Source organism: Ranitomeya imitator, chromosome 10 (assembly GCF_032444005.1).
Source record: "Ranitomeya imitator isolate aRanImi1 chromosome 10, aRanImi1.pri, whole genome shotgun sequence".
NCBI lineage: Eukaryota > Metazoa > Chordata > Amphibia > Anura > Dendrobatidae > Ranitomeya > Ranitomeya imitator.
This window is the reverse complement of record NC_091291.1, coordinates 5,077,069-5,102,864: the sequence shown is the minus strand read 5'-3', so window position 1 is coordinate 5,102,864 and position 25,796 is coordinate 5,077,069. Positions and strand designations below refer to the sequence as shown.

The 25,796-nt window shown below is 50.3% G+C and overlaps 1 protein-coding gene across 2 annotated transcripts in view; it reads right to left on the bottom strand.

Annotated features, from left to right (window-relative positions):
• Positions 1-22,082, bottom strand: part of IGSF21 (immunoglobin superfamily member 21) — a 419,989-nt gene extending 397,907 nt beyond the window's left edge. The window contains exon 1 of one of the 2 annotated variants that reach the window (XM_069740855.1): positions 21,628-22,082. In XM_069740855.1, coding sequence (XP_069596956.1) covers positions 21,628-21,691 — 64 coding nt within the window. In that variant the 5' untranslated portion in view covers positions 21,692-22,082. The remainder of the gene's footprint in view (positions 1-21,627) is intronic. The other variant, XM_069740854.1, reaches the window with a different exon arrangement.
• Between the last annotated feature and the right edge of the window lie 3,714 nt (positions 22,083-25,796).

Here is a 25,796-nt window from a genome sequence, read left to right as displayed (position 1 = left end):
TTGGAAGAATTGACATTTTCCCAGACAGATGAAGTCACTACGGCGCCCCTATGGGTCATTGTGAGTCACTGCATCTCTGCAGATCAGATATTGATATATATAAACCACAAGAAGGTATCACATGTATCAGTCAGGCGGACAAGGATTTTATATATTTTTTGAGGGGTGAGAGGGTAGGCGATGCGACCAGAGTTGTGACAAATCCTCGCTTTCCCCCATGAAGACGTACAATGTAACCGGCGCTGTCCAACACTCGCCGACATAATGTAACCCGGGACTGAGACAATCTGATCATCGGGACAAAAGCGCAGCAGGGACCGCGGACACGGTGTCGTTGTGGGGGCTCCTTACCTCTATTAGAAGCCCCCAAGAATCTTCACAGGGAAAGTAAACATAAGTCCGGAGCAAAGGTTACAGTTTCCAGCAAGTCATTTTATAGAAACTTTTATATTTTGTTTTTTATATATATTATTTCATCAGTCTGGCTAACCTTGAAAGCTTCGCCGCCTACAGGAACAAAAAATAATAATTGCTTAAATTCCTTAGTCAAAACAGCCCTCATTTACATAACTTTTCATGATAAGAGACGGCGGCGAGAACTTTGACAAACAGCTTAGAAAATAGAAAAGAGCGGATGTTACCGAGGAGAATCATTGGAATAATTTCAGAATCATCATCAAGGCGGCGGCGAGGGGCGTCCGAGAAGGTCACACGGCCAAACCAACGCCGATGCACCGCCGGTGTCCAAACAAAGGCCCAGGGGCCGAGAATCACTGCAGTGTCCAAACAAAGGCCCAGGGGCCGGGGCTGAGAATCACTGCGATGTCCAAAGGCCAAGGGGCCGGGGGCAGCAAATCACTGCAGTGTCCAAACAAAGGCCAAGGGGCCGAGAATCACTGCAGTGTCCAAACAAAGGCCCAGGGGCCGGGGCTGAGAATCACTGCGATGTCCAAAGGCCAAGGGGCCGGGGGCAGCAAATCACTGCAGTGTCCAAACAAAGGCCAAGGGGCCGGGGCTGAGAATCACTGCAGTGTCCAAACAAAGGCCCAGGGGCCGGGGCTGAGAATCACTGCAGTGTCCAAACAAAGGCCCAGGGGCCGGGAGTAGAGAATCACTGCAGTGTCCAAACAAAGGCCCAGGGGCCGGGGCTGAGAATCACTGCAGTGTCCAAAGGCCCAGGGGCTGGGGGCAGAGAATCACTGCAGTGCCCAAACAAAGGCCCAGGGGCCGGGGCTGAGAATCACTGCAGTGTCCAAAGGCCCAGGGGCCGGGGCTGAGAATCACTGCAGTGTCCAAACAAAGGCCCAGGGGCCGGGGGCAGCAAATCACTGCAGTGTCCAAACAAAGGCCCAGGGGCCGGGGGCAGAGAATCACTGCAGTGTCCAAACAAAGGCCCAGGGGCAGCGAATCACTGTGATGTCCAAACAAAGGCCCAGGGGCCGGGGCTGAGAATCACTGCAGTGTCCAAACAAAGGCCCAGGGGCCGGGGGCAGAGATTCACTGCAGTGTCCAAACAAAGGCCCAGGGGCAGCGAATCACTGTGATGTCCAAACAAAGGCCCAGGGGCCGGGGCTGAGAATCACTGCAGTGTCCAAACAAAGGCCCAGGGGCCGAGAGCAGCGAATCACTGCAGTGTCCAAAGGCCCAGGGGCAGCGAATCACTGCAGTGTCCAAAGGCCCAGGGGCAGCGAATCACTGCAGTGTCCAAACAAAGGCCCAGGGGCCGGGGGCAGCAAATCACTGCAGTGTCCAAACAAAGGCCTAGGGGCCGGGGGCAGCAAATCACTGCGGTGTCCAAACAAAGGCCCAGGGGCCGGGAGTAGGGAATCACTGCAGTGTCCAAATAAAGGCCCAGGGGCTGGGGCAGCGAATCACTGCAGTGTCCAAATAAAGGCCCAGGGGCCGGGAGCAGAGAATCACTGCAGTGTCCAAATAAGGGCCCAGGGGCCAAGGCAGCGAATCACTGCAGTCTCCAAACAAAGGCCCATGGGCAGCGAATTACTGTGATGTCCAAACAAAGGCCCAGGGGCAGCGAATCACTGCGGTGTCCAAACAAAGGCCCAGGGGCCGGAGGCAGAGAATCACTGCGGTGTCCAAACAAAGGCCCAGGGGCCAGGGCAGCGAATCACTGCGGTGTCCAAACAAAGGCCCAGGGGCCGGAGGCAGCGAATCACTGCAGTGTCCAAACAAAGGCCCAGGGGCAGCGAATCACTGTGATGTCCAAAGGCCCATGGGCAGCGAATCACTGTGATGTCCAAACAAAGGCCCACGGGCCGGGGCAGCGAATCACTGTGATGTCCAAATAAAGGCCCAGGGGCTGGGAGCAGAGAATCACTGCAGTGTCCAAACAAAGGCCCAGGGGCAGCAAATCACTGTGATGTCCAAATAAAGGCCCAGGGGCCGGGGCAGCAAATCACTGTGATGTCCAAATAAAGGCCCAGGGGCTGGGAGCAGAGAATCACTGCAGTGTCCAAAGGCTCAGGGGCTGGGGGCAGCGAATCACTGTGATGTCCAAACAAAGGCCCAGGGGCCGGGGCAGCGAATCACTGTGATGTCCAAACAAAGGCCCAGGGGCCGGGGCAGCGAATCACTGCAGTGTCCAAACAAAGGCCCAGCCAGGGGCCGGGGGCAGAGAATCATTGCAGTATCCAAACAAAGGCCCAGCCAGGGGCCGGGGCAGCGAATCACTGCAGTATCCAAACAAAGGCCCAGCCAGGGGCCGGGGCAGCGAATCATTGCAGTATCCAAACAAAGGCCCAGCCAGGGGCCGTGGCTGAGAATCACTGCAGTCTCCAAACAAAGGCCCAGGGGCCGAGAGCAGCGAATCACTGCAGTGTCCAAACAAAAGGCCCAAGGGCCGGGGGCAGAGAATCACTGCGGTGTCCAAACAAAGGCCCAGGGGCCAGGGGGCAGAGAATCACTGCAGTGTCCAAACAAAGGCCCATGGGCAGCGAATTACTGCGATGTCCAAACAAAGGCCCAGGGGCAGCGAATCACTGCGATGTCCAAACACAGGCCCAGGGGCCGAGGCAGCGAATCACTGCAGTGTCCAAACAAAGGGGCCGGGGCAGCGATGGTGGATCACTTTTTACTCCTACGGTTATTTCTGGAGTAGCATGGCGACAATATCGAGGGGTGACGAGGGTAATCTCACTTCTGGGGTGACATTCTTCCATGGAGTCTGGATCCGTATGACTAGATCACATCTTGTATCCTCTCGTTCATGTGCAGCTCTGAACTCAATATGAAAACTAGAGCATAAAATAAACGAATTAGGAAAAAAAAAAAAAAGCCTCTTCTGCACGGCGGCGAGATAAACCCTGATGAGATGAGAGCGCAGGAGCTCGGATCAGGCCTTCTGGACAATTAGGCCACATTGATTCTTCTGGAAAGGTAAATTGAAATTAAATTTCCAAAAGTAACATCTATTTCAGGATGAGCAGCTCGGTGCCGCGCCAGCATCACTAATGTGCGTCCGGTGGAGGACGAGCCTCGCCTGCTTCTCTGGGAGCAGCAGAAGAAGTCAATAAGCTGCTCATAGACGAACCGACCCGCCTGTCGATACAAGGATCCGGGGAGAAGCGAGACATGAAGGAGGAACCCAGAAGGAGGAGATCACACCGCTCACATTTCAGAAGGATAATTTTGCAGCGACTCAGAATCTGCAGGGAAATCCATCAGAAAATCCGCAGATGACGGCAACATTTACCTTGTGAACTTTATTACTTAAAAAAATCAATCATTTTAGTAATTGGATTTCATTATATAATAATAATAATAATTTTTATTTATATAGCGCCAACATATTCCGCAGCGCTTTACAAATTATAGAGGGGACTTGTACAGACAATAGACATTACAGCATAACAGAAATACAGTTCAAAACAGATACCAGGAGGAGTGAGGGCCCTGCTGCTCGCAAGCTACAAACTATGGGGAAAAGGGGAGACACGAGAGGTGGATGGTAACAATTGCTTTAGTTATTCGGACCAGCTATAGTGTAAGGCTCAGGTGTTCATGTAAAGCTGCATGAACCAGTTACCTGCCTAAGTATGTAGCAGTACAGACACAGAGGGCTAATACTGCATAAAGTGTATGAGAACATGATGCGAGGAACCTTTTTTTTTTTTTTTTTTTTTTATTATAAATAGGCCACACAGGGATCGTTAGGTTAATGCATTGAGGCGGTAGGCCAGTCTGAACAAATGAGTTTTTAGGGCACGCTTAAAACTGTGGGGATTGGGGATTAATCGTATTAACCTAGGTAGTGCATAATTTCGCACCTTTCGGCATTCACAAGTTTGATGTGTGATCATAAATCAGCACTGAGGAGCTCAGAGACAGATAAAAGAGTCAGAAGCCCAATGATATGATACATGATAAGATCCTGTCTGCAGCCACCACTAGGGGGAACTCCTTGTATACAGAGATACATGATAAGATCCTGTCTGCAGCCACCACTAGGGGGAACTCCTTGTATACAGAGATACATGATAAGATCCTGTCTGCAGCCACCACTAGGGGGAGCTCCCTGTATACAGAGATACATGATAAGATCCTGTCTGCAGCCACCACTAGGGGGAGCTCCCTGTATACAGAGATACATGATAAGATCCTGTCTGCAGTCACCACTAGGGGGAGCTCCCTGTATACAGAGATACATGATAAGATCCTGTCTGCAGCCACCACTAGGGGGAACTCCTTGTATACAGAGATACATGATAAGATCCTGTCTGCAGCCACCACTAGGGGGAACTCCTTGTATACAGAGATACATGATAAGATCCTGTCTGCAGCCACCACTAGGGGGAGCTCCCTGTATACAGAGATACATGATAAGGTCCTGTCTGCAGCCACCACTAGGGGGAGCTCCCTGTATACAGAGATACATGATAAGATCCTGTCTGCAGTCACCACTAGGGGGAGCTCCCTGTATACAGAGATACATGATAAGATCCTGTCTGCAGTCACCACTAGGGGGAGCTCCCTGTATACAGAGATACATGATAAGATCCTGTCTGCAGCCACCACTAGGGGGAGCTCCCTGTATACAGAGATACATGATAAGGTCCTGTCTGCAGTCACCACTAGGGGGAGCTCCCTGTTTACAGAGATACAAGATAAGATCCTGTCTGCAGCCACCACTAGGGGGAGCTCCCTGTATACATAGATACATGATAAGATCCTGTCTGCAGCCACCACTAGGGGGAGCTCCCTGTATACATAGATACATGATAAGATCCTGTCTGCAGTCACCACTAGGGGGAGCTCCCTGTATACAGAGATACATGATAAGGTCCTGTCTGCAGTCACCACTAGGGGGAGCTCCCTGTATATAGAGATACATGATAAGATCCTGTTTGCAGCCACCACTAGGGGGAACTCCTTGTATACAGAGATACATGATAAGATCCTGTCTGCAGCCACCACTAGGGGGAACTCCTTGTATACAGAGATACATAAGATCCTGTCTGCAGCCACCACTAGGGGGAGCTCCCTGTATACAGAGATACATGATAAGATCCTGTCTGCAGCCACCACTAGGGGGAGCTCCCTGTATACAGAGATACATGATAAGATCCTGTCTGCAGCCACCACTAGGGGGAGCTCCCTGTATACAGAGATACATGATAAGATCCTGTCTGCAGCCACCACTAGGGGAAGCTCCCTGTATACAGAGATACATGATAAGATCCTGTCTGCAGCCACCACTAGGGGGAGCTCCCTGTATACAGAGATACATGATAAGATCCTGTCTGCAGTCACCACTAGGGGGAGCTCCCTGTATACAGAGATACATGATAAGATCCTGTCTGCAGCCACCACTAGGGGGAGCTCCCTGTATACAGAGATACATGATAAGATCCTGTCAGCAGCCACCACTAGGGGGAGCTCCCTGTATACAGAGATACATGATAAGATCCTGTCTGCAGTCACCACTAGGGGGAGCTCCCTGTATACAGAGATACATGATAAGATCCTGTCTGCAGCCACGTTAGGGGGAGCTCCCTGTATACAGAGATACATGATAAGATCCTGTCTGCAGCCACCACTAGGGGGAGCTCCCTGTATACAGAGATACATGATCAGATCCTGTCTGCAGCCACCACTAGGGGGAGCTCCCTGTATACAGAGATACATGATAAGATCCTGTCTGCAGCCACCACTAGGGGGAGCTCCCTGTATACAGAGATACATGAAAAGATCCTGTCTGCAGTCACCACTAGGGGGAGCTCCCTGTATACAGAGATACATGATAAGATCCTGTCTGCAGCCACCACTAGGGGGAGCTCCCTGTATACAGAGATACATGATAAGATCCTGTCTGCAGCCACCACTATGGGGAGCTCCCTGTATACAGAGATACATGGTAAGATCCTGTCTGCAGCCACCACTAAGGGGGAGCTCCCTGTATACAGAGATTCATGATAAGATCCTGTCTGCAGTCACCACTAGTGGGAGCTCCCTGTATACAGAGATTCATGATAAGATCCTGTCTGCAGTCACCACTAGGGGGAGCTCCCTGTATACAGAGATACATGGTAAGATCCTGTCTGCAGCCACCACTAAGGGGGAGCTCCCTGTATACAGAGATTCATGATAAGATCCTGTCTGCAGTCACCACTAGTGGGAGCTCCCTGTATACAGAGATACATGATCAGATCCTGTCTGCAGCCACCACTAGGGGGAGCTCCCTATATACAGAGATACATGATAAGATCCTGTCTGCAGCTACCACTAGGGGGAGCTCCCTGTATACAGAGATACATGGTAAGATCCTGTCTGCAGTCACCACTAGGGGGAGCTCCCTGTGTATACAGAGATTCATGATAAGATCCTGTCTGCAGTCACCACTAGGGGGAGCTCCCTGTATACAGAGATACATGATAAGATCCTGTCTGCAGCCACCACTAGGGGGAGCTCCCTGTATACAGAGATACATGGTAAGATCCTGTCTGCAGTCACCACTAGGGGGAGTTCACTGTATACAGAGATACGTGATCAGATCCTGTCTGCAGTCACCACTAGGGGGAGCTCCCTGTATACAGAGATACATGATAAGATCCTGTCTGCAGTCACCACTAGGGGGAGCTCCCTGTATACAGAGATACATGATAAGATCCTGTCTGCAGCTACCACTAGGGGAAGCTCCCTGTATACAGAGATACATGATAAGGTCCTGTCTGCAGCCACCACTAGGGGGAGCTCCCTGTATACAGAGATATGTGATCAGATCCTGTCTGCAGTCACCACTAGGGGGAGCTCCCTGTATACAGAGATACATGATAAGGTCCTGTCTGCAGCTACCACTAGGGGGAGCTCCCTGTATACAGAGATACATGATAAGGTCCTGTCTGCAGCCACCACTAGGGGGAGCTCCCTGTATACAGAAATACATGATAAGATCCTGTCTGCAGTCACCACTAGGGGGAGCTCCCTGTATACAGAGATACATGATAAGATCCTGTCTGCAGTCACCACTAGGGGGAGCTCCCTGTATACAGAGATACATGATAAGATCCTGTCTGCAGCCGCCACTAGGGGGCGCTCCCTGTATACAGAGATACATGATAAGATCCTGTCTGCAGCCACCACTAGGGGGAGCTCCCTGTATACAGAGATACATGATAAGATCCTGTCTGCAGCCACCACTAGGGGGAGCTCTCTGTATACAGAAATACATGATAAGATCCTGTCTGCAGTCACCACTAGGGGGAGCTCCCTGTATACAGAGATACATGATAAGATCCTGTCTGCAGTCACCACTAGGGGGAGCTCCCTGTATACAGGACTCTCGGGTAAATCAGTAACTGATATATAGACGGCAAATTGCGCCTCATTCTTAATAAAATACAATTCCAAAGTAAAATAAATTGTCCCCAAAATGAGAACGAGCCCTTTAGTCTGCAAAACAAGCAGTAAAGCTAAATTGTGCAGCTCCTGAGGCGTCCAGCAGACGGGCTGCTGCGATATTTCGGTCGCGTGGGGGCGCACTCCAATCTCTGACCCCAGGCCTGTCCTCGGAGGGGTGCACAACCCACAGAGCTCTGGATGGGGACAAGCCCGGGCCAGCTTGGTCTTTTGGCCATTTTATCTCAGGACTCGATTATTGTGCTGGACTCGGGCAGGACTCCATTGAGGTTGGACTTCGCTCCTTGGATCTGCTTTTGGACGCCATTAACCCCTTTACTCCCAGGCTCCTGGCTGCAGGTCACTCAGGAGCGGCGTCTCCAGGAATAATTATCACAACTTATTATTAGCTCCCAATTAACAGTCTCCGTGCATTAATTAGCGGCTGCGGCAGGGTACCACATCTGAGCCCCGAGGTTCATCCTAAAAGTATCTCTGAATTCGGCTTCGGCCACATGAAGCTTCTGACGTTCTTCACAGTCCTTATTCCGCATCTGAGTTCTTCCTGCGCCGGCGACTGATCGGGAAACTTTGCCATTATTCCGTGTGATTAATGAGAGCTATTTTTAAGAGTATTTTACAGCTTATGAGCGAGGCCCGTACAATATGTCACGCAGACAGATCGCTTATTTACCATACACCAGATGGAGGCGAGCGGCGAAACAAACTTTCGCACATTCACAACATTCTGGAAAAACTTTCGCACATTTATAAACTTCAGGAACAACGTGCACGTAACAGTCCCTGCCGGGCGCAGAAAACGACAGCTGAGGGGCGTGCAGACTTTATATGAAGAGTTCTGGGACTTTCCAATACACTTTACTAGATCAATAACCCAGAGGCTGAAAACCTGCGGAGACCGAACATCTCACGGCTGAGGGTTTGCACCAATTCCATCCAGTCTCAAGTGCAAGGACGTAACTATCGGGTCGGCAGTCGTACCTGGACAATGGAACCCCAAAAAGAAAGACATAAAATTGCAAATCAAAAGTCCTTTAAGTTCTGACATTCTGGACCCTGCTACATTTGAATATCTTCCCATTTCTGCATGTCTTGGACCCCACACCCATTTTCGGATCCCGTTGAGTTTAGTAGGATTGTCTTTGGCATTTGCATGGTACAGCCGTGTATAGGAAGACATTGTATGGTGCAGAACACTCTTCCGCCTCATCCTTTGCTCCACTTCCATCGCCCGTATTATCGAGATGCAATATTCGGAAGGAGCACAGCAATAGAGGGAGATTTGGATTGCACCTATTTGTTGTAATAAAGTGCGACTGTAAATCTCAGAAAACAATACACCCTGACGGAGACTGGAGAAAGCCCATTACCGGCCAGTGGAGGACGAGAGCGCGGCTCAGCCCAGACTCACTCAAATTGCTCATTACTTGCAAGACATTTACAGAACAATGAGGAGAGGGACGCGCGTCGCAGGGACGAGTGATGGAGAGCACTCCAGCTTATTGGCAGCGCCGGCTGCAAATGGTCTTTAATCAAAAATACGAATGTTACCATTGTAATAAGAAGCGGAACATAAAAAAAAACTCTCCACAACTCTGTCTCCAGCGCTAATTTTCTGTGACATTTCTGTGCAAATCTGAGAGGTCTGGATATATCAATAACTCTGCGGGAATCGTGTGGAAATGTGCAGAACAGAGTCAGAGCTTCTACTCAGGGCTTCAGAAGCAAACCCAAAAAAGAACGGATTTGCTGAGAATGCCGGACAGACCCCCCAGAGAGCAGGAGAAGCACGCAGGCATAATATTGATCTGAGGGTAGAGTTTACAGCTAAAATCCCCCCTCCAGTCCAAAGAGCTGACATGGATTTTGTGCTTCATTCAAAAATCTAAATGTTTATTTTATATGATAACATTGACCTTAAATTAAGTAACTACCTCATAACAAATTGGAACTTTAAAAAGGAACAACATTCTGTGCTGAATGGCCGCAAAATATTATTACAGCAGTCAAAAGAAATCCACATGGGTAGATCCATAAGATCCTGTCTGCAGCCACCACTAGGGGGAGCCCCCTGTATACAGAGATACATGATAAGATCTTGTCTGCAGTCACCACTAGGGGGAGCTCCCTGTATACAGAGATACATGATAAGATCCTGTCTGCAGTCACCACTAGGGGGAGCTCCCTGTACACAGAGATACATGATAACATCCTGTCTGCAGTCACCACTAGGGGGAGCTCCCTGTATACAGAGATACATGATAAGATCCTGTCTGCAGCCACCACTAGGGGGAGCTCCCTGTATACAGAGATACATGATAAGGTCCTGTCTGCAGTCACCACTAGGGGGAGCTCCCTGTGTATACAGAGATTCATGATAAGGTCCTGTCTGCAGCCACCACTAGGGGGAGCTCCCTGTATACAGAGATACATGATAAGATCCTGTCTGCAGTCACCACTAGGGGGAGCTCCCTGTATATAGAGATACATGATAAGATCCTGTCTGCAGTCACCACTAGGGGGGAGCTCCCTGTATACAGAGATACATGATAAGATCCTGTCTGCAGTCACCACTAGGGGGGAGCTCCCTGTATATAGAGATACATGATGAGATCCTGTCTGCAGTCACCACTAGGGGGAGCTCCCTGTATACAGAGATACATGATAAGATCCTGTCTGCAGTCACCACTAGGGGGGAGCTCCCTGTATACAGAGATACATGATAAGATCCTGTCTGCAGTCACCACTAGGGGGAGCTCCCTATATACAGAGATACATGATAAGATCCTGTCTGCAGTCACCACTAGGGGGAGCTCCCTGTATACAGATACATGATGAGATCCTGTCAGCAGTCACCACTAGGGGGAGCTCCCTGTATACAGAAATACATGATAAGATCCTGTCTGCAGCCACCACTAGGGGGAGCTCCCTGTATACAGAGATACATGATAAGATCCTGTCTGCAGCCACCACTAGGGGGAGCTCCACGTATACAGAGATACATGATAAGATCCTGTCTGCAGTCACCACTAGGGGGAGCTCCCTGTATACAGAGATACATGATAATATCCTGTCTGCAGTCACCACTAGGGGGAGCTCCCTGTATACAGAGATACATGATAAGATCCTGTCTGCAGCCACCACTAGGGGGAGCTCCCTGTATATAGAGATACATGATAAGATCCTGTCTGCAGTCACCACTAGGGGGGAGCTCCCTGTATACAGATACATGATGAGATCCTGTCAGCAGTCACCACTAGGGGGAGCTCCCTGTATACAGAAATACATGATAAGATCCTGTCTGCAGCCACCACTAGGGGGAGCTCCCTGTATACAGAGATACATGATAAGATCCTGTCTGCAGCCACCACTAGGGGAAGCTCCACGTATACAGAAATACATGATAAGATCCTGTCTGCAGCCACCACTAGGGGGAGCTCCACGTATACAGAGATACATGATAAGATCCTGTCTGCAGTCACCACTAGGGGGGAGCTCCCTGTATATAGAGATACATGATGAGATCCTGTCTGCAGTCACCACTAGGGGGAGCTCCCTGTATACAGAGATACATAAGATCCTGTCTGCAGTCACCACTAGGGGGGAGCTCCCTGTATACAGAGATACATGATAAGATCCTGTCTGCAGTCACCACTAGGGGGGAGCTCCCTGTATATAGAGATACATGATGAGATCCTGTCTGCAGTCACCACTAGGGGGAGCTCCCTGTATACAGAAATACATGATAAGATCCTGTCTGCAGCCACCACTAAGGGGAGCTCCCTGTATACAGAGATACATGATAAGATCCTGTCTGCAGCCACCACTAGGGGGAGCTCCATGTATACAGAGATACATAAGATCCTGACTGCAGCCACCACTAGGGGGAGCTCCCTGTATACAGAGATACATGATAATATCCTGTCTGCAGTCACCACTAGGGGAAGCTCCCTGTATACAGAGATACATGATAAGATACTGTCTGCAGCCACCACTAGGGGGAGCTCCCTGTATATAGATATATGATAAGATCCTGTCTGCAGCCACCACTAGGGGGAGCTCCCTGTACACAGAGATACATGATAAGATCCTGTCTGCAGCCACCACTAGGGGGAGCTCCCTGTATATAGATATATGATAAGATCCTGTCTGCAGCCACCACTAGTGGGAGCTCCCTGTATACAGAGATACATGATAAGATCCTGTCTGCAGTCACCACTAGGGGGAGATCCCTGTATACAGAGATACATGATAAGATCCTGTCTGCAGTCACCACTAGGGGGAGCTCCCTATATATAGAGATACATGATAAGATCCTGTCTGCAGTCACCACTAGGGGGAGCTCCCTGTATATAGAGATACATGATAAGATCCTGTCTGCAGCCACCACTAGGGGGAGCTCCCTGTATACAGAGATACATGATAAGATCCTGTCTGCAGTCACCACTAGGGGGAGCTCACTGTATACAGAGATACATGATAAGATCCTGTCTGCAGTCACCACTAGGGGGAGCTCCCTGTATTAACAAATGTCTTAATAGGATTTAGAAAACTAAGAGGGCTAATGCATTTGACCAAGGTATAGGTGGGGCCCAGGTCCAATTTTTGCACCAGTGCTTTTCGGACGTCACTGACCGTTCTGCGGAGTTTAGGAGCTCACTCTCTAAATACTGAGGCAGATTTGGTAAACCTGTCTACACTTATTTATAAAGCCAGATTCTTTTGCTTTCAGGGCAAATAAGCTGCTGCCAGGAATGTTTGCCAGTGCTTTTTTTCTACTCTGATCATTGGAAACATAAGCAGAGTGCTGATACAATGGTGGAAAAGGAAGAGATATAGAACACAGAAATCTCGTGTATGGACTGCAAGTCTGAAAATGATACAAATGTATCAGGGACAATTACTTTTCCATAGAGTCAGTATTCCTGAATGACTTGCATTACATATATGGGGAGCTACAGAAAATATATTGTTGTCTCATCAATGACTGGAATTAGACCTATTATTACTCAGTGATGTAAATACAGAAATGCAACGTTGTAATTTGCGCAGTTTCGCTTCCTCCATACTAAGGCAGAGTCCAGACCTGGAGCATCTGTCAGGGGTTTTCTATATGGATTCTGCACCAACATTTTTGTCAATTTACAATTCATCATTTGCAGGGGAGGTTTACATCACTCTTGTTTTTTTTAGATCTTGGTATTCGGTGACTTTTTTTTGCACCAAAATCATCAAAGTAAAATCAATGAATTTTGTGCAAGGTAAAAAAAAAATAAAATACAAACAAGTATCTTTGTTCCATGGTTTTAATCAGTTTTGCGACTTTTTACAGCAAAAATTTGCACATTTTGCAGAAATTGCTGTGAATAAAAGAAGTCCTGGTGTACATAAAATCACTCCCGGCGGGACTGCAGTAGATTTGCGACTTTTATTTTTAATGTTGCAAATGACTATTCAGGATCAAACATCTGTAAACCCTAAACCATGCCCCAGTGGCGAACAAAAATGCAAAAAAAAAAAAAACCTGGTGTAATGTAATAATGACTCGGTGAAGTCTGCTATCACATATGCATGGCTCGTTACAACGTATGCACCCGTGTAAGAGGAACCAGGGCTCGTTACAATGTATGCACCCGTGTAAGAGGAACCAGGGCTCTTTACAATGTATGCACCCGTGTAAGAGGAACCATGGCTCGTTACAATGTATGCACCCGTGTAAGAGGAACCAGGGCTCGTTACAACGTATGCACCCGTGTAAGAGGAACCAGGGCTCGTTACAATGTATGCACCCGTGTAAGAGGAACCATGGCTCGTTACAATGTATGCACCCGTGTAAGAGGAACCATGGCTCGTTACAACGTATGCACCCGTGTAAGAGGAACCAGGGCTCGTTACAACGTATGCACCCGTGTAAGAGGAACCAGGGCTCGTTACAACGTATGCACCCGTGTAAGAGGAACCAGGGCTCGTTACAACGTATGCACCCGTGTAAGAGGAACCAGGGCTCGTTACAACGTATGCACCCGTGTAAGAGGAACCAGGGCTCATTACAACGTATGCACCCGTGTAAGAGGAACCATGGCTCGCTACAATGTATGCACCCGTGTAAGAGGAACCAGGGCTCTTTACAATGTATGCACCCGTGTAAGAGGAACCATGGCTCGCTACAATGTATGCACCCGTGTAAGAGGAACCAGGGCTCTTTACAATGTATGCACCCGTGTAAGAGGAACCAGGGCTCGTTACAATGTATGCACCCGTGTAAGAGGAACCAGGGCTCGTTACAACGTATGCACCCGTGTAAGAGGAACCAGGGCTCGTTACAATGTATGCACCCGTGTAAGAGGAACCAGGGCTCGTTACAACGTATGCACCCGTGTAAGAGGAACCAGGGCTCTTTACAATGTATGCACCCGTGTAAGAGGAACCAGGGCTCGTTACAACGTATGCACCCGTGTAAGAGGAACCAGGGCTCGTTACAACGTATGCACCCGTATAAGAGGAACCATGGCTCGTTACAATGTATGCACCCGTGTAAGAGGAACCAGGGCTCATTACAACGTATGCACCCGTGTAAGAGGAACGTTCCAATTCACCGAGAGCTTTATTAGGACGAGCCCTTTAATTCTGATCATCATACAGCTCCCACTATAGTATAACCAGTCCATTAGGTGACACCAGTTACAGACCAGTCCACGGGTGGACGCAGCCCTGCCTCTGCAGACTATTCATGGCCTCCAACACCCCCCGCTATAGGGGGATTCATGCAGGACGCCATTCATCCCCGTGACACTCAGATACTTGTATGTCCACAGTGACCACAGCTCACGGCACAGGAGATCCAGTGTGTGCCGGCAGCAGAGGACTGAACCAAACAAGAAAATAAAATCAATCTAAAGAGGAGAAAGGAGGCAGAAGGGGGAGACATGATCCTGCCGAGAGAGGAAACTGGAGCTACAAAGAGGAGATTGTTCAGGGAAGCGAAAGAGAGACAGGGCTGGACTGACAGGAACTAACAGGGGTGCACATATATACTGAGTGTATCACGATATAAACCTCTGCACCCAGGAGGAATGTACATATACTGAGTGTATCACGATATAAACCTCTGCACCCAGGAGGATGTACATATACTGAGTGTATCACGATATAAACCACTGCACCCAGGAGGAATGTACATATATACAGAGTATATCACGCTATAAACCACTGCATCCAGGAGGAATGTACATTTACCGAGTATATCATGATATAAACCACTGCACCCAGGAGGAATGTACATATATACAGAGTATATCACGATATAAACCACTGCATCCAGGAGGAATGTACATATATACAGAGTATATCATGATATAAACCACTGCACCCAGGAGGAATGTACATATATACAGAGTATATCACGATATAAACCACTGCACCCAGGAGGAATGTACATTTACCGAGTATATCATGATATAAACCACTGCACCCAGGAGGAATGTACATATATACAGAGTATATCACAATATAGACCACTGCACCCAGGAGGAATGTACATTTACCGAGTATATCACGATATAAACCACTGCATCCAGGAGTAATGTACATATATACCGAGTATATCACGATATAAACCACTGCATCCAGGAGGAATGTACATTTACCGAGTATATCACGATATAAACCACTGCATCCAGGAGTAATGTACATATATACAGAGTATATCACGATATAAACCACTGCACCCAGGAGGAATGTACATTTACCGAGTATATCACGATATAAACCACTGCACCCAAGAGGAATGTACATATATACAGAGTATATCACGATATAAACCATTGCACCCAGGAGGAATGTACATATATACAGAGTATATCACGATATAGACCACTGCACCCAGGAGGAATGTACATATAACCGAGTATATCACAATATACTCTCACTGAAGAGCTGGAGGAAGGCAAGTTTCAGTGCTCCTTTCATTTTGGTGCTGGTGCTGTGTGGCGGCCATTGTTGCTGTGGCTTTGTGCTGGTGGGGCGGCGCGGTCTGGAGTCATGGGTGCTCAGTCTCGCAGCATGGGTGCTGTGGGGCAACAGGCCGTCCGTCCTGCTGGTGCATGGCCGCTGTGGCTTTGTGTTGGTGGGGTGGCGCGGTCTGGAGTCATGGGGGCTCAGTCTCGCAGCATGGGTGCTGTGGGGCAACAGGCCGTCCGTCCTGCTGGTGCATGGCCGCTGTGGCTTTGTGCTGGTTGGGCGGCGCGGTCTGGAGTCATGGGGGCTCAGTCTCGCAGCATGGGTGCTGTGGGGCAACAGGCCGTCCGTCCTGCTGGTGCATGGCCGCTGTGGCTTTGTGCTGGTGGGGTGGCGCGGTCTGGAGTCATGGGGGCTCAGTCTCGCAGCATGGGTGCTGTGGGGCAACAGGCCGTCCGTCCTGCTGGTGCATGGCCACTGTGGCTTTGTGCTGGTTGGGCGGCGCGGTCTGGAGTCATGGGGGCTCAGTCTCGCAGCATGGGTGCTGTGGGGTAACAGGCCGTCCGTCCTGCTGGTGCATGGCGGCTGTGGCTTTGTGCTGGTGGGGTGGCACGGTCTGGAGTCATGGGGGTTCAGTCTCGCAGCATAGGTGCTGTGAGGCAACAAGCCGTCAGTCCTGCTGGTGCATGGCCGCTGTGGCTTTGTGCTGGTGGGGCGGCGCGGTCTGGAGTCATGGGGGCTCAGTCTTGCAGCATGGGTGCTGTGGGGTAACAGGCCGTCCACCCTGCTGGTGCATTGCCGCTGTGGCGGTGGTCGCTGCACGGCTCCGTTAGGGCGGTAGGACCCACTACGAGGTTCGCCGTGACGTGGCAGTGGGCTTCATACAGTCTGATCAGAATGTTAAACGGAAAACCTCATTCAGTTATATAAATTTTTGCCTAGCGGCTTTAGATCAGCTTAGGATTTTTGGAGGTGCGGTTCATGCCCCTCTTTTTTTACCTTTTTGTGCATATCACAATATAACCACTGCACCCAGGAGAGATGTACATATACCGATTATACCACGATATAAACCACTGTACATAGGGGAAATGTACCTATACTAAAGTATATCCTGATATAGGCCATGACACGCAGACACAATGTACATAAACCGAGTATATCAGGATACAGACCCCTACATATATCAAGTATGCAACAATATACACCACCACACACACACGGGAAGAATAAACATAAACCAAGTATATCGCGATAGAGACCACAGCTTACAGAAGTGTTGTCACATAAGAGGCCCTCACACAGGATGCATGTACGTATGTCAAGCTTTTCATGATAGAGACTCAGGAGAGATATACATATATTGAGTATATCACGATAGAGATCCCCATACACAGGGACTGTACAAATACCAGTAATATCACAACAGAGAACTCTGAAGACAGGAAGAATAACGAGTATATCATGATTGAAGCCTCTACGCGCAGGAAGAATGTATAATATATATCTCTATCTGTATTATATCACGATAGAATCGCCTGTGTATAGGAGGGGTGTACATATAAAACGTGGTTGTCATGATAGCGAAGGTACATATACACTGTATAATCAGTATATATACCAAGTATATCACAATAGCGCCCTTCACAGGAGAGGTGCGTACATGCATCATCTATATCATAGTAGGGATCATCATGCACGGGCAGGATATGCATATGGAAAGCATATCATATCTATATACAACATTATATCATGACAGAGCCCCTACATGCACCAATATATAATCACAGATCCTCTATGTACACCATTATATCATGATAGAGCCCCTACATGCACCATATTATTATAGAGTCCCTACATGCATAGTTAAATCACGACAAAGCCCCTACATGCACCATTATATTATGATAGAGCCCCCACATGCACCATTATATTATGATAGAGCCCCCACATGCACCATTATATCATGATAGAGCCCCCCCATGCACCATTATATCATGATAGAGCCCCTACATGCATGGTTATATCATGACAGAAGCCCTACATGCACCATTATATCATGATAGAGCCCCCACATGCACCATTATATCATGATAGAGCCCCCACATGCACCATTATATCATGATAGAGCCCCCACATGCACCATTATATCATGATAGAGCCCCCACATGCATGGTTATATCATGACAGAAGCCCTACATATAATAATAATAATTTTTATTTATATAGCGCCAACATATTCCGCAGCGCTTTACAAATTACACCATTATATCATGATAGAGCCCCTACATGCATGGTTACATCATGACAGAAGCCCTACATGCACCATTATATCATGATAGAGCCCCTACATGCATGGTTATATCATGACAGAAGCCCTACATGCACCATTATATCATGATAGAGCCCCTACATGCACCATTATATTATGATAGAGCCCCCACATGCACCATTGTATCATGATAGAGCCCCCCCCCCATGCACCATTATATCATGATAGAGCCCCTACATGCATGGTTATATCATGACAGAAGCCCTACATGCACCATTATATCATGATAGAGCCCCCACATGCACCATTATATCATGATAGAGCCCCTACATGCATGGTTATATCATGACAGAAGCCCTACATGCACCATTATATCATGATAGAGCCCCCACATGCACCATTATATCATGATAGAGCCCCTACATGCATGGTTATATCATGACAGAAGCCCTACATGCACCATTATATCATGATAGAGCCCCCACATGCACCATTATATCATGATAGAGCCTCCCATGCACCATTATATCATGATAGAGCCCCTACATGCATGGTTATATCATGACAGAAGCCCTACATGCACCATTATATCATGATAGAGCCCCTACATGCACCATTATATCATGATAGAGCCCCCACATGCACCATTATATCATGATAGAGCCCCCACATGCACCATTATATCATGATAGAGCCCCTACATGCATGGTTATATCATGACAGAAGCCCTACATGCACCATTATCTCATGATAGAGCCCCCACATGCACCATTATATCATGATAGAGCCCCCACATGCACCATTATATCATGATAGAGCCCCCACATGCACCATTATATCATGATAGAGCCCCTACATGCATGGTTATATCATGACAGAAGCCCTACATGCACCATTATATCATGATAGAGCCCCTACATGCATGGTTATATCATGATAGAGCCCCTACATACATGGTTATATCATGACAGAAGCCCTACATGCAACATTATATCATGATAGAGCCCCTACATGCATGGTTATATCATGACAGAGCCCCTATATACAGAATTATATAATGACAGATCCTCTATGTACACAATTATATCATGACAGAGCATAATTATATGTTGAGAAGACGTGACATGCACTGACAGTTTCAGGACAGTGAGACACATTGCCCCCTCATGATGGAAAAACCAAATCCCCTTCCATCAGGACGGCTGAGCACATCTGGTACGTGTGACGCCTGCATGGCAACACAGCGAGCGGCTATGATCCTGAGACGGGTACATGGTGCCAATATGACGGCATAGTCCAGGCGTTGCATGGTCAGGTAAATGTAAGGTGACAGTGGTGTAACATATAGTGATAACTATCACGATACTCCTGAATCTTCCTATACAGACCAATGAGCAGCAGATTAGAGTGTCAGGACATAGGACAGAGCACATTATATCCCAGCACACAGGGCGGCTCTGTATCCGACACCTACAGCACCCACCGAACAGCTAACACAAGGAAAGACCCTCCAGCTGTGATAGCAGTATACAGAATACACAGGGGCAGAAGAGGAGGATGACACAGGGACGGTCACCAGCATGGAAGAGGCTCAGGAGCAAACCAGCCAATCTATCAGTATATCCACACCATATACAGGATCGGAGTACAGCACCAGTAATACAGCGCATCGTACCGGGGACTGTGCACAGACAGCTGCAGATATCACACGTCCATTACTGGGTTAGATGACATTCCCCAATATGCAGCAATATGTACCGGAATATAGCAGCGAGGAGCAGACCCCCAGGATAGGCATAAGAGGAGGATCTACAGAGGGGGGATCTAACGCAGAGATGATCCCCGAAGAGACTGAACCACGGAGGGAAGGGGCAGAACTGGGGAGCAAGGGACGGAACGAAGAGCTGCTGCTGCTCATCATCACATCCATATCCAGGGAGCATGGGGCGTCCATAGACAGGCAAATGTGGATGCGGAGACCAATATAGGACAGGCGTATAGGGGGCACAGATCTACTGAGTACAGGTGTATAGGTGGCACAGACATACTGAGTACAGGCGTATAGGTGGCACAGATATAATGAGTACAGGCGTATAGGTGGCACAGATATAATGAGTACAGGCGTATAGGTGGCACAGATATACTGAGTACAGGCGTATAGGTGGCACAGATATACTGAGTACAGGTGTATAGGGGGCACAGATATACTGGAGTACAGGCGTATAGGGGGCACAGATATACTGAGTACAGGTGTATAGGGGGCATAGATATACTGAGTACATATTGGGCACCGACATACTGGAGTACAGGCGTATAGGGGGCACAGATATACTGGAGTACAGGCGTATAGGGGGCACAAATATACTGAGTACAGGTGTATATTGGGCACAGACATACTGGAGTACAGGCGTATAGGGGGCACAGATATACTGAGTACAGGTGTATAGGGGGCACAGATATACTGAGTACAGGTGTATAGGGGGCACAGATATACTGAGTACAGGTGTATAGGGGGCACAGATATACTGAGTACAGGTGTATAGGGGCACAGATATACTGAGTACAGGTGTATAGGGGGCACAGATATACTGAGTACAGGTGTATAGGGGGCACAGATATACTGAGTACAGGTGTATAGGGGGCACAGATATACTGGAGTACAGGCGTATAGGGGGCACAGATATACTGAGTACAGGTGTATAGGGGGCATAGATATACTGAGTACAGGTGTATAGGGGGCACAGATATACTGGAGTACAGACGTATAGGGGGCACAGATATACTGGAGTACAGGCGTATAGGGGGCACAGATATACTGGAGTACAGGCGTATAGGGGCGCATATAGATATATGGGAGTGCACAAGGACACATGAAAGGTGTATAGGGTGCATTTAGATATATGGGGTGCATAGACATGGTACAAGAATATAGGGGTGCATAAAGATATTTGGAGTACACACGGACACAGGATTTGGCATATAGGGATGCATATAGATATATGGGGGTGCACACAGACACATTGGACAGGCGTATAGGGGTGCATATAGATATATAGGGTACTAAGAGACACATAGAACAGGCGTATGGGGGTGCAAACAGACACGACAGGCATAAAGGAGTGCACATAGATATATAGGAGTCAGGAGTGCACACAGGCACATAGGACTGGCATATAGGGGTGCAAATAGTGATATGGGGGTGCACACAGACATTATATGGGGGTGCACACATCCACATTGGACAGACGTATAGGGGTGCATATAGATATATGGGGGTGCACAGACACATAGGACAGGCATTGGGTGCATATAGCTATATGGGGGTGCACACAGACACAGGCATTTAGCGGCACATATAGATATATAGGGGTTCACATATACCATGTCTGCTCTCACATACAGGATACAGGGGTGCAGACAGTTGGGGGTCGCAGCACAGGCGCTGTTTGGGGTCACTATTTACAGCAGCGATCAGAGACGGCAGCGCAAGTTAATAAGTGCTGGGTGCAGATAGCGCCGTTACTTACCCAGTGCCAGGTGCAAAAGGGGCAACAGCAGGGCGCCGAGCCCGGGGCAGCGCATCACTCCCATGCCGACCCCGGTACCTCCATCTGCTTCACACGCCGGAGTGCAGACCGGGCGTCCCCGGAGCCCTGCAGTGCTGCGGGCGCATTCCTTGTAAGAAGCCCCCAGCCGCCGGGTGAGAAGAGCGGCGGCGCCGGGTGTCTGAGCCTGAGCTCCGCGTCCTCACTGCCTGCAGCAGCCACGGCAGCCTGGCATCAACTGCTGCTCCAGCCGCTGCCTCCTCCTCCTCCGTCCCCTCCCCACCAGCCCGTCTCACGGAGTGCCCACTCCCCTGCCTCCATCACCCTGCCCCTCTGCCGGGGCGCTCACTGCCCTATATCCGTCATTCAGCCTCCGTCTCACGGAGCGCACGGTCCCACTCGTGTCTGTGCGTCTCATGGAGCGTCCACTGCCTCTCCTGATCTCTGCCGTCTCATGGAGTGCTCAGAGCCAGCTATCCGTCACTCAGGCTGTCTCATGGAGTGCTCAGAGCCAGCTATCCGTCACTCAGGCTGTCTCATGGAGCGCTCAGAGCCTGCTGTCCGTCACTCAGGCCGTCTCATGGAATGCTCAGAGCCTGCTGTCCGTCACTCAGGCTGTCTCATGGAGTGCTCAGAGCCGGCTGTCCGTCACTCAGGCTGTCTCATGGAGTGCTCAGAGCCAGCTATCCGTCACTAAGGCCGTCTCATGGAGTGCTCAGAGCCGGCTGTCCGTCACTCAGGCCGTCTCATGGAATGCTCAGAGCCTGCTGTCCGTCACTCAGGCTGTCTCATGGAGTGCTCAGAGCCGGCTGTCCGTCACTCAGGCTGTCTCATGGAGTGCTCAGAGCCTGCTGTCCGTCACTCAGGCTGTCTCATGGAGTGCTCAGAGCCTGCTGTCCGTCACTCAGGCTGTCTCATGGAGTGCTCAGAGCCTGCTGTCCGTCACTCAGGCTGTCTCATGGAGTGCTCAGAGCCTGCTGTCCGTCACTCAGGCTGTCTCATGGAGTGCTCAGAGCCTGCTGTCCGTCACTCAGGCTGTCTCATGGAGTGCTCAGAGCCTGCTGTCCGTCACTCAGGCTGTCTCATGGAGTGCTCAGAGCCTGCTGTCCGTCACTAAGGCCGTCTCATGGAGCGTCCACTGCCTCTCCTGATCTCTGCCGTCTCATAGAGTGCTCAGAGCCAGCTGTCCGTCACTCAGGCTGTCTCATGGAGTGCTCAGAGCCGGCTGTCCGTCACTCAGGCTGTCCCATGGAGCGCTCAGAGCCTGCTGTCCGTCACTCAGGCTGTCTCAGGGAGCGCTCAGAGCCGGCTGTCCGTCACTCAGGCTGTCTCATGGAGTGCTCAGAGCCAGCTGTCCGTCACTCAGGCTGTCTCATGGAGCGCTCAGAGCAAGCTGTCCGTCACTCAGGCCGTCTCATGGAGCGTCCACTGCCTCTCCTGATCTCTGCCGTCTCATAGAGTGCTCAGAGCCGGCTGTCCGTCACTCAGGCTGTCTCATGGAGCGCTCAGAGCCAGCTGTCCGTCACTCAGGCTGTCTCATGGAGCGCTCAGAGCCAGCTGTCCGTCACTCAGGCTGTCTCATGGAGCGCTCAGAGCCAGCTGTCCGTCACTCAGGCTGTCTCATGGAGTGCTGAGCCTGCTATCCGTCACTCAGGCTGTCTCATGGAGCGCTCAGAGCCTGCTATCCGTTACTCAGGCTGTCTCATGGAGTGCTCAGGGCCGGCTGTCCGTCACTCAGGCTGTCTCATGGAGTGCTCAGGGCCGGCTGTCCGTCACTCAGGCTGTCTCATGGAGTGCTCAGAGCCGGCTATCCGTCACTCAGGCTGTCTCATGGAGCGCTCAGAGCCAGCTATCCGTCACTCAGGCCATCTCATGGAGTGCTCAGAGCCGGATATCCGTCACTCAGGCCATCTCATGGAGCGTCCACTGCCTCTCCTGATCTCTGCCGTCTCATAGAGTGCTCAGAGCCGGCTGTCCGTCACTCAGGCTGTCTCATGGAGCGCTCAGAGCCAGCTGTCCGTCACTCAGGCTGTCTCATGGAGCGCTCAGAGCCAGCTGTCTGTCACTCAGGCTGTCTCATGGAGCGCTCAGAGCCAGCTGTCCGTCACTCAGGCTGTCTCATGGAGTGCTGAGCCTGCTATCCGTCACTCAGGCTGTCTCATGGAGCGCTCAGAGCCTGCTATCCGTTACTCAGGCTGTCTCATGGAGTGCTCAGGGCCGGCTGTCCGTCACTCAGGCTGTCTCATGGAGTGCTCAGGGCCGGCTGTCCGTCACTCAGGCTGTCTCATGGAGTGCTCAGAGCCGGCTATCCGTCACTCAGGCTGTCTCATGGAGCGCTCAGAGCCAGCTATCCGTCACTCAGGCCATCTCATGGAGTGCTCAGAGCCGGATATCCGTCACTCAGGCCATCTCATGGAGCGTCCACTGCCTCTCCTGATCTCTGCCGTTTCATAGAGTGCTCAGAGCCGGCTGTCCGTCACTCAGGCTGTCTCATGGAGTGCTCAGAGCCGGCTATCCATCACTCAGGCCGTCTCATGGAGCGTCCACTGCCTCTCCTGATCTCTGCCATCTCATAGAGTGCTCAGAGCCTGCTATCCGTCACTCAGGCTGTCTCATGGAGTGATGTCCGTCACTCAGGCTGTCACATGGAGTGATGTCCGTCACTCAGGCCATCTCATGGAGCGCTCAGAGCTGGCTATCCGTCACTCAAGCCATCTCATGGACTGCTCAGAGCCTGCTGTCTCATAGAGTGCTCAGAGCCAGCTATCTGTCATTCAGGCCATCTCATGGAGCGCTCAGAGCCTGCTGTCCGTCACTCAGACAGTCTCATGGAGTGCGCAGAGCCTGCTATCCGTCACTCAGGCAGTCTCATGGAATGCTCAGAGGCGGCTATCCGTCACTCAGGCCGTCTCATGGAGTGCTCAGAGCCGGCTATCCGTCACTCAGGCCATGTCATGGAGTGCTCAGAGCCTGCTGTCCATCACTCAGGCCATCTCAGAGTGCTCAGAGCCAGCTGTCCGAAACTCAGGCAGTCTCATGGAGCGTCCACTGCCTCTCCTGATCTCTGCCGTCTCATATAGAGTGCTGAGAGCCTGCTGTCCGTCACTCAGGCTGTCTCATGGAGCGCTCAGAGCCTGCTGTCAGTCACTCAGGCTGTCTCATGGAGCGCTCAGAGCCTGCTATCCACTCAGGCTGTCTCATGGAGTGCTCAGAGCCTGCTATCCATCACTCAGGCCATCTCATGGAGTGCTGAGAGCCGGCTATCCGTCACTCAGGCTCTCATGGAGCGCTCAGAGCCTGCAGTCCGTCACTCAGGCCATCTCATGGAGCGCTCAGAGCCGGCTATCCGTCACTCAGGCCATCTCATGGAGTGCTCAGAACCTGCTGTTCATCACTCAGGCCGTCTCATGGAGCGTCCACTGCCTTTCCTGATCTCTGCCATCTCAGAGTGCTCAGAGCCTGCTGTCCGTCACTCATGCCGTCTCATGGAGCGCTCAGAGCCTGCTATCCGTCACTCAGGCTGTCTCATGGAGCGCTCAGAGCCTGCTATCCGTCACTCAGGCTGTCTCATGGACCGCTCAGAGCCTGCTGTCCGTCACTCAGGCTATATCATGGAGCGCTTAGAGCCTGCTATCCACTCAGGCTGTCTCATGGAGTGCTCAGCCTGCTATCCATCACTCAGGCCTTCTCATGGAGCGCTCAGAGCCTGCTATCCATCACTCAGGCCGTCTCATGGAGTGCTCAGAGCCGGCTATCCATCACTCAGGCCTTCTCATGGAGCGCTCCGAGCCTGCTGTCTGTCACTCAGGCCGTCTCATGGAGTGCTCAGAGCCGGCTGTCTGTCACTCAGGCCGTCTCATGGAGTGCTCAGAGCCGGCTATCCGTCACTCAGGCCATCTCATGGAGTGCTCAGAACCGGCTATCCGTCACTCAGGCCATCTCATAGAGTGCTCAAGAGCCTGCTGTCCATCACTCAGGCTGTCTCATGGAGTGCTCAGAGCCTGCTGTCTCTCATGGAGTGCCCACTACAGATCATCCCTCTACAATATGGAGTACTGGCCTGTCTCTGTCCTCTCATGGAGTGCTCAGCCTTCGATGTTAGTCACTCAGTCCATTCCATGATGTGCCCACTCCTCATCCCTGTACTGTCT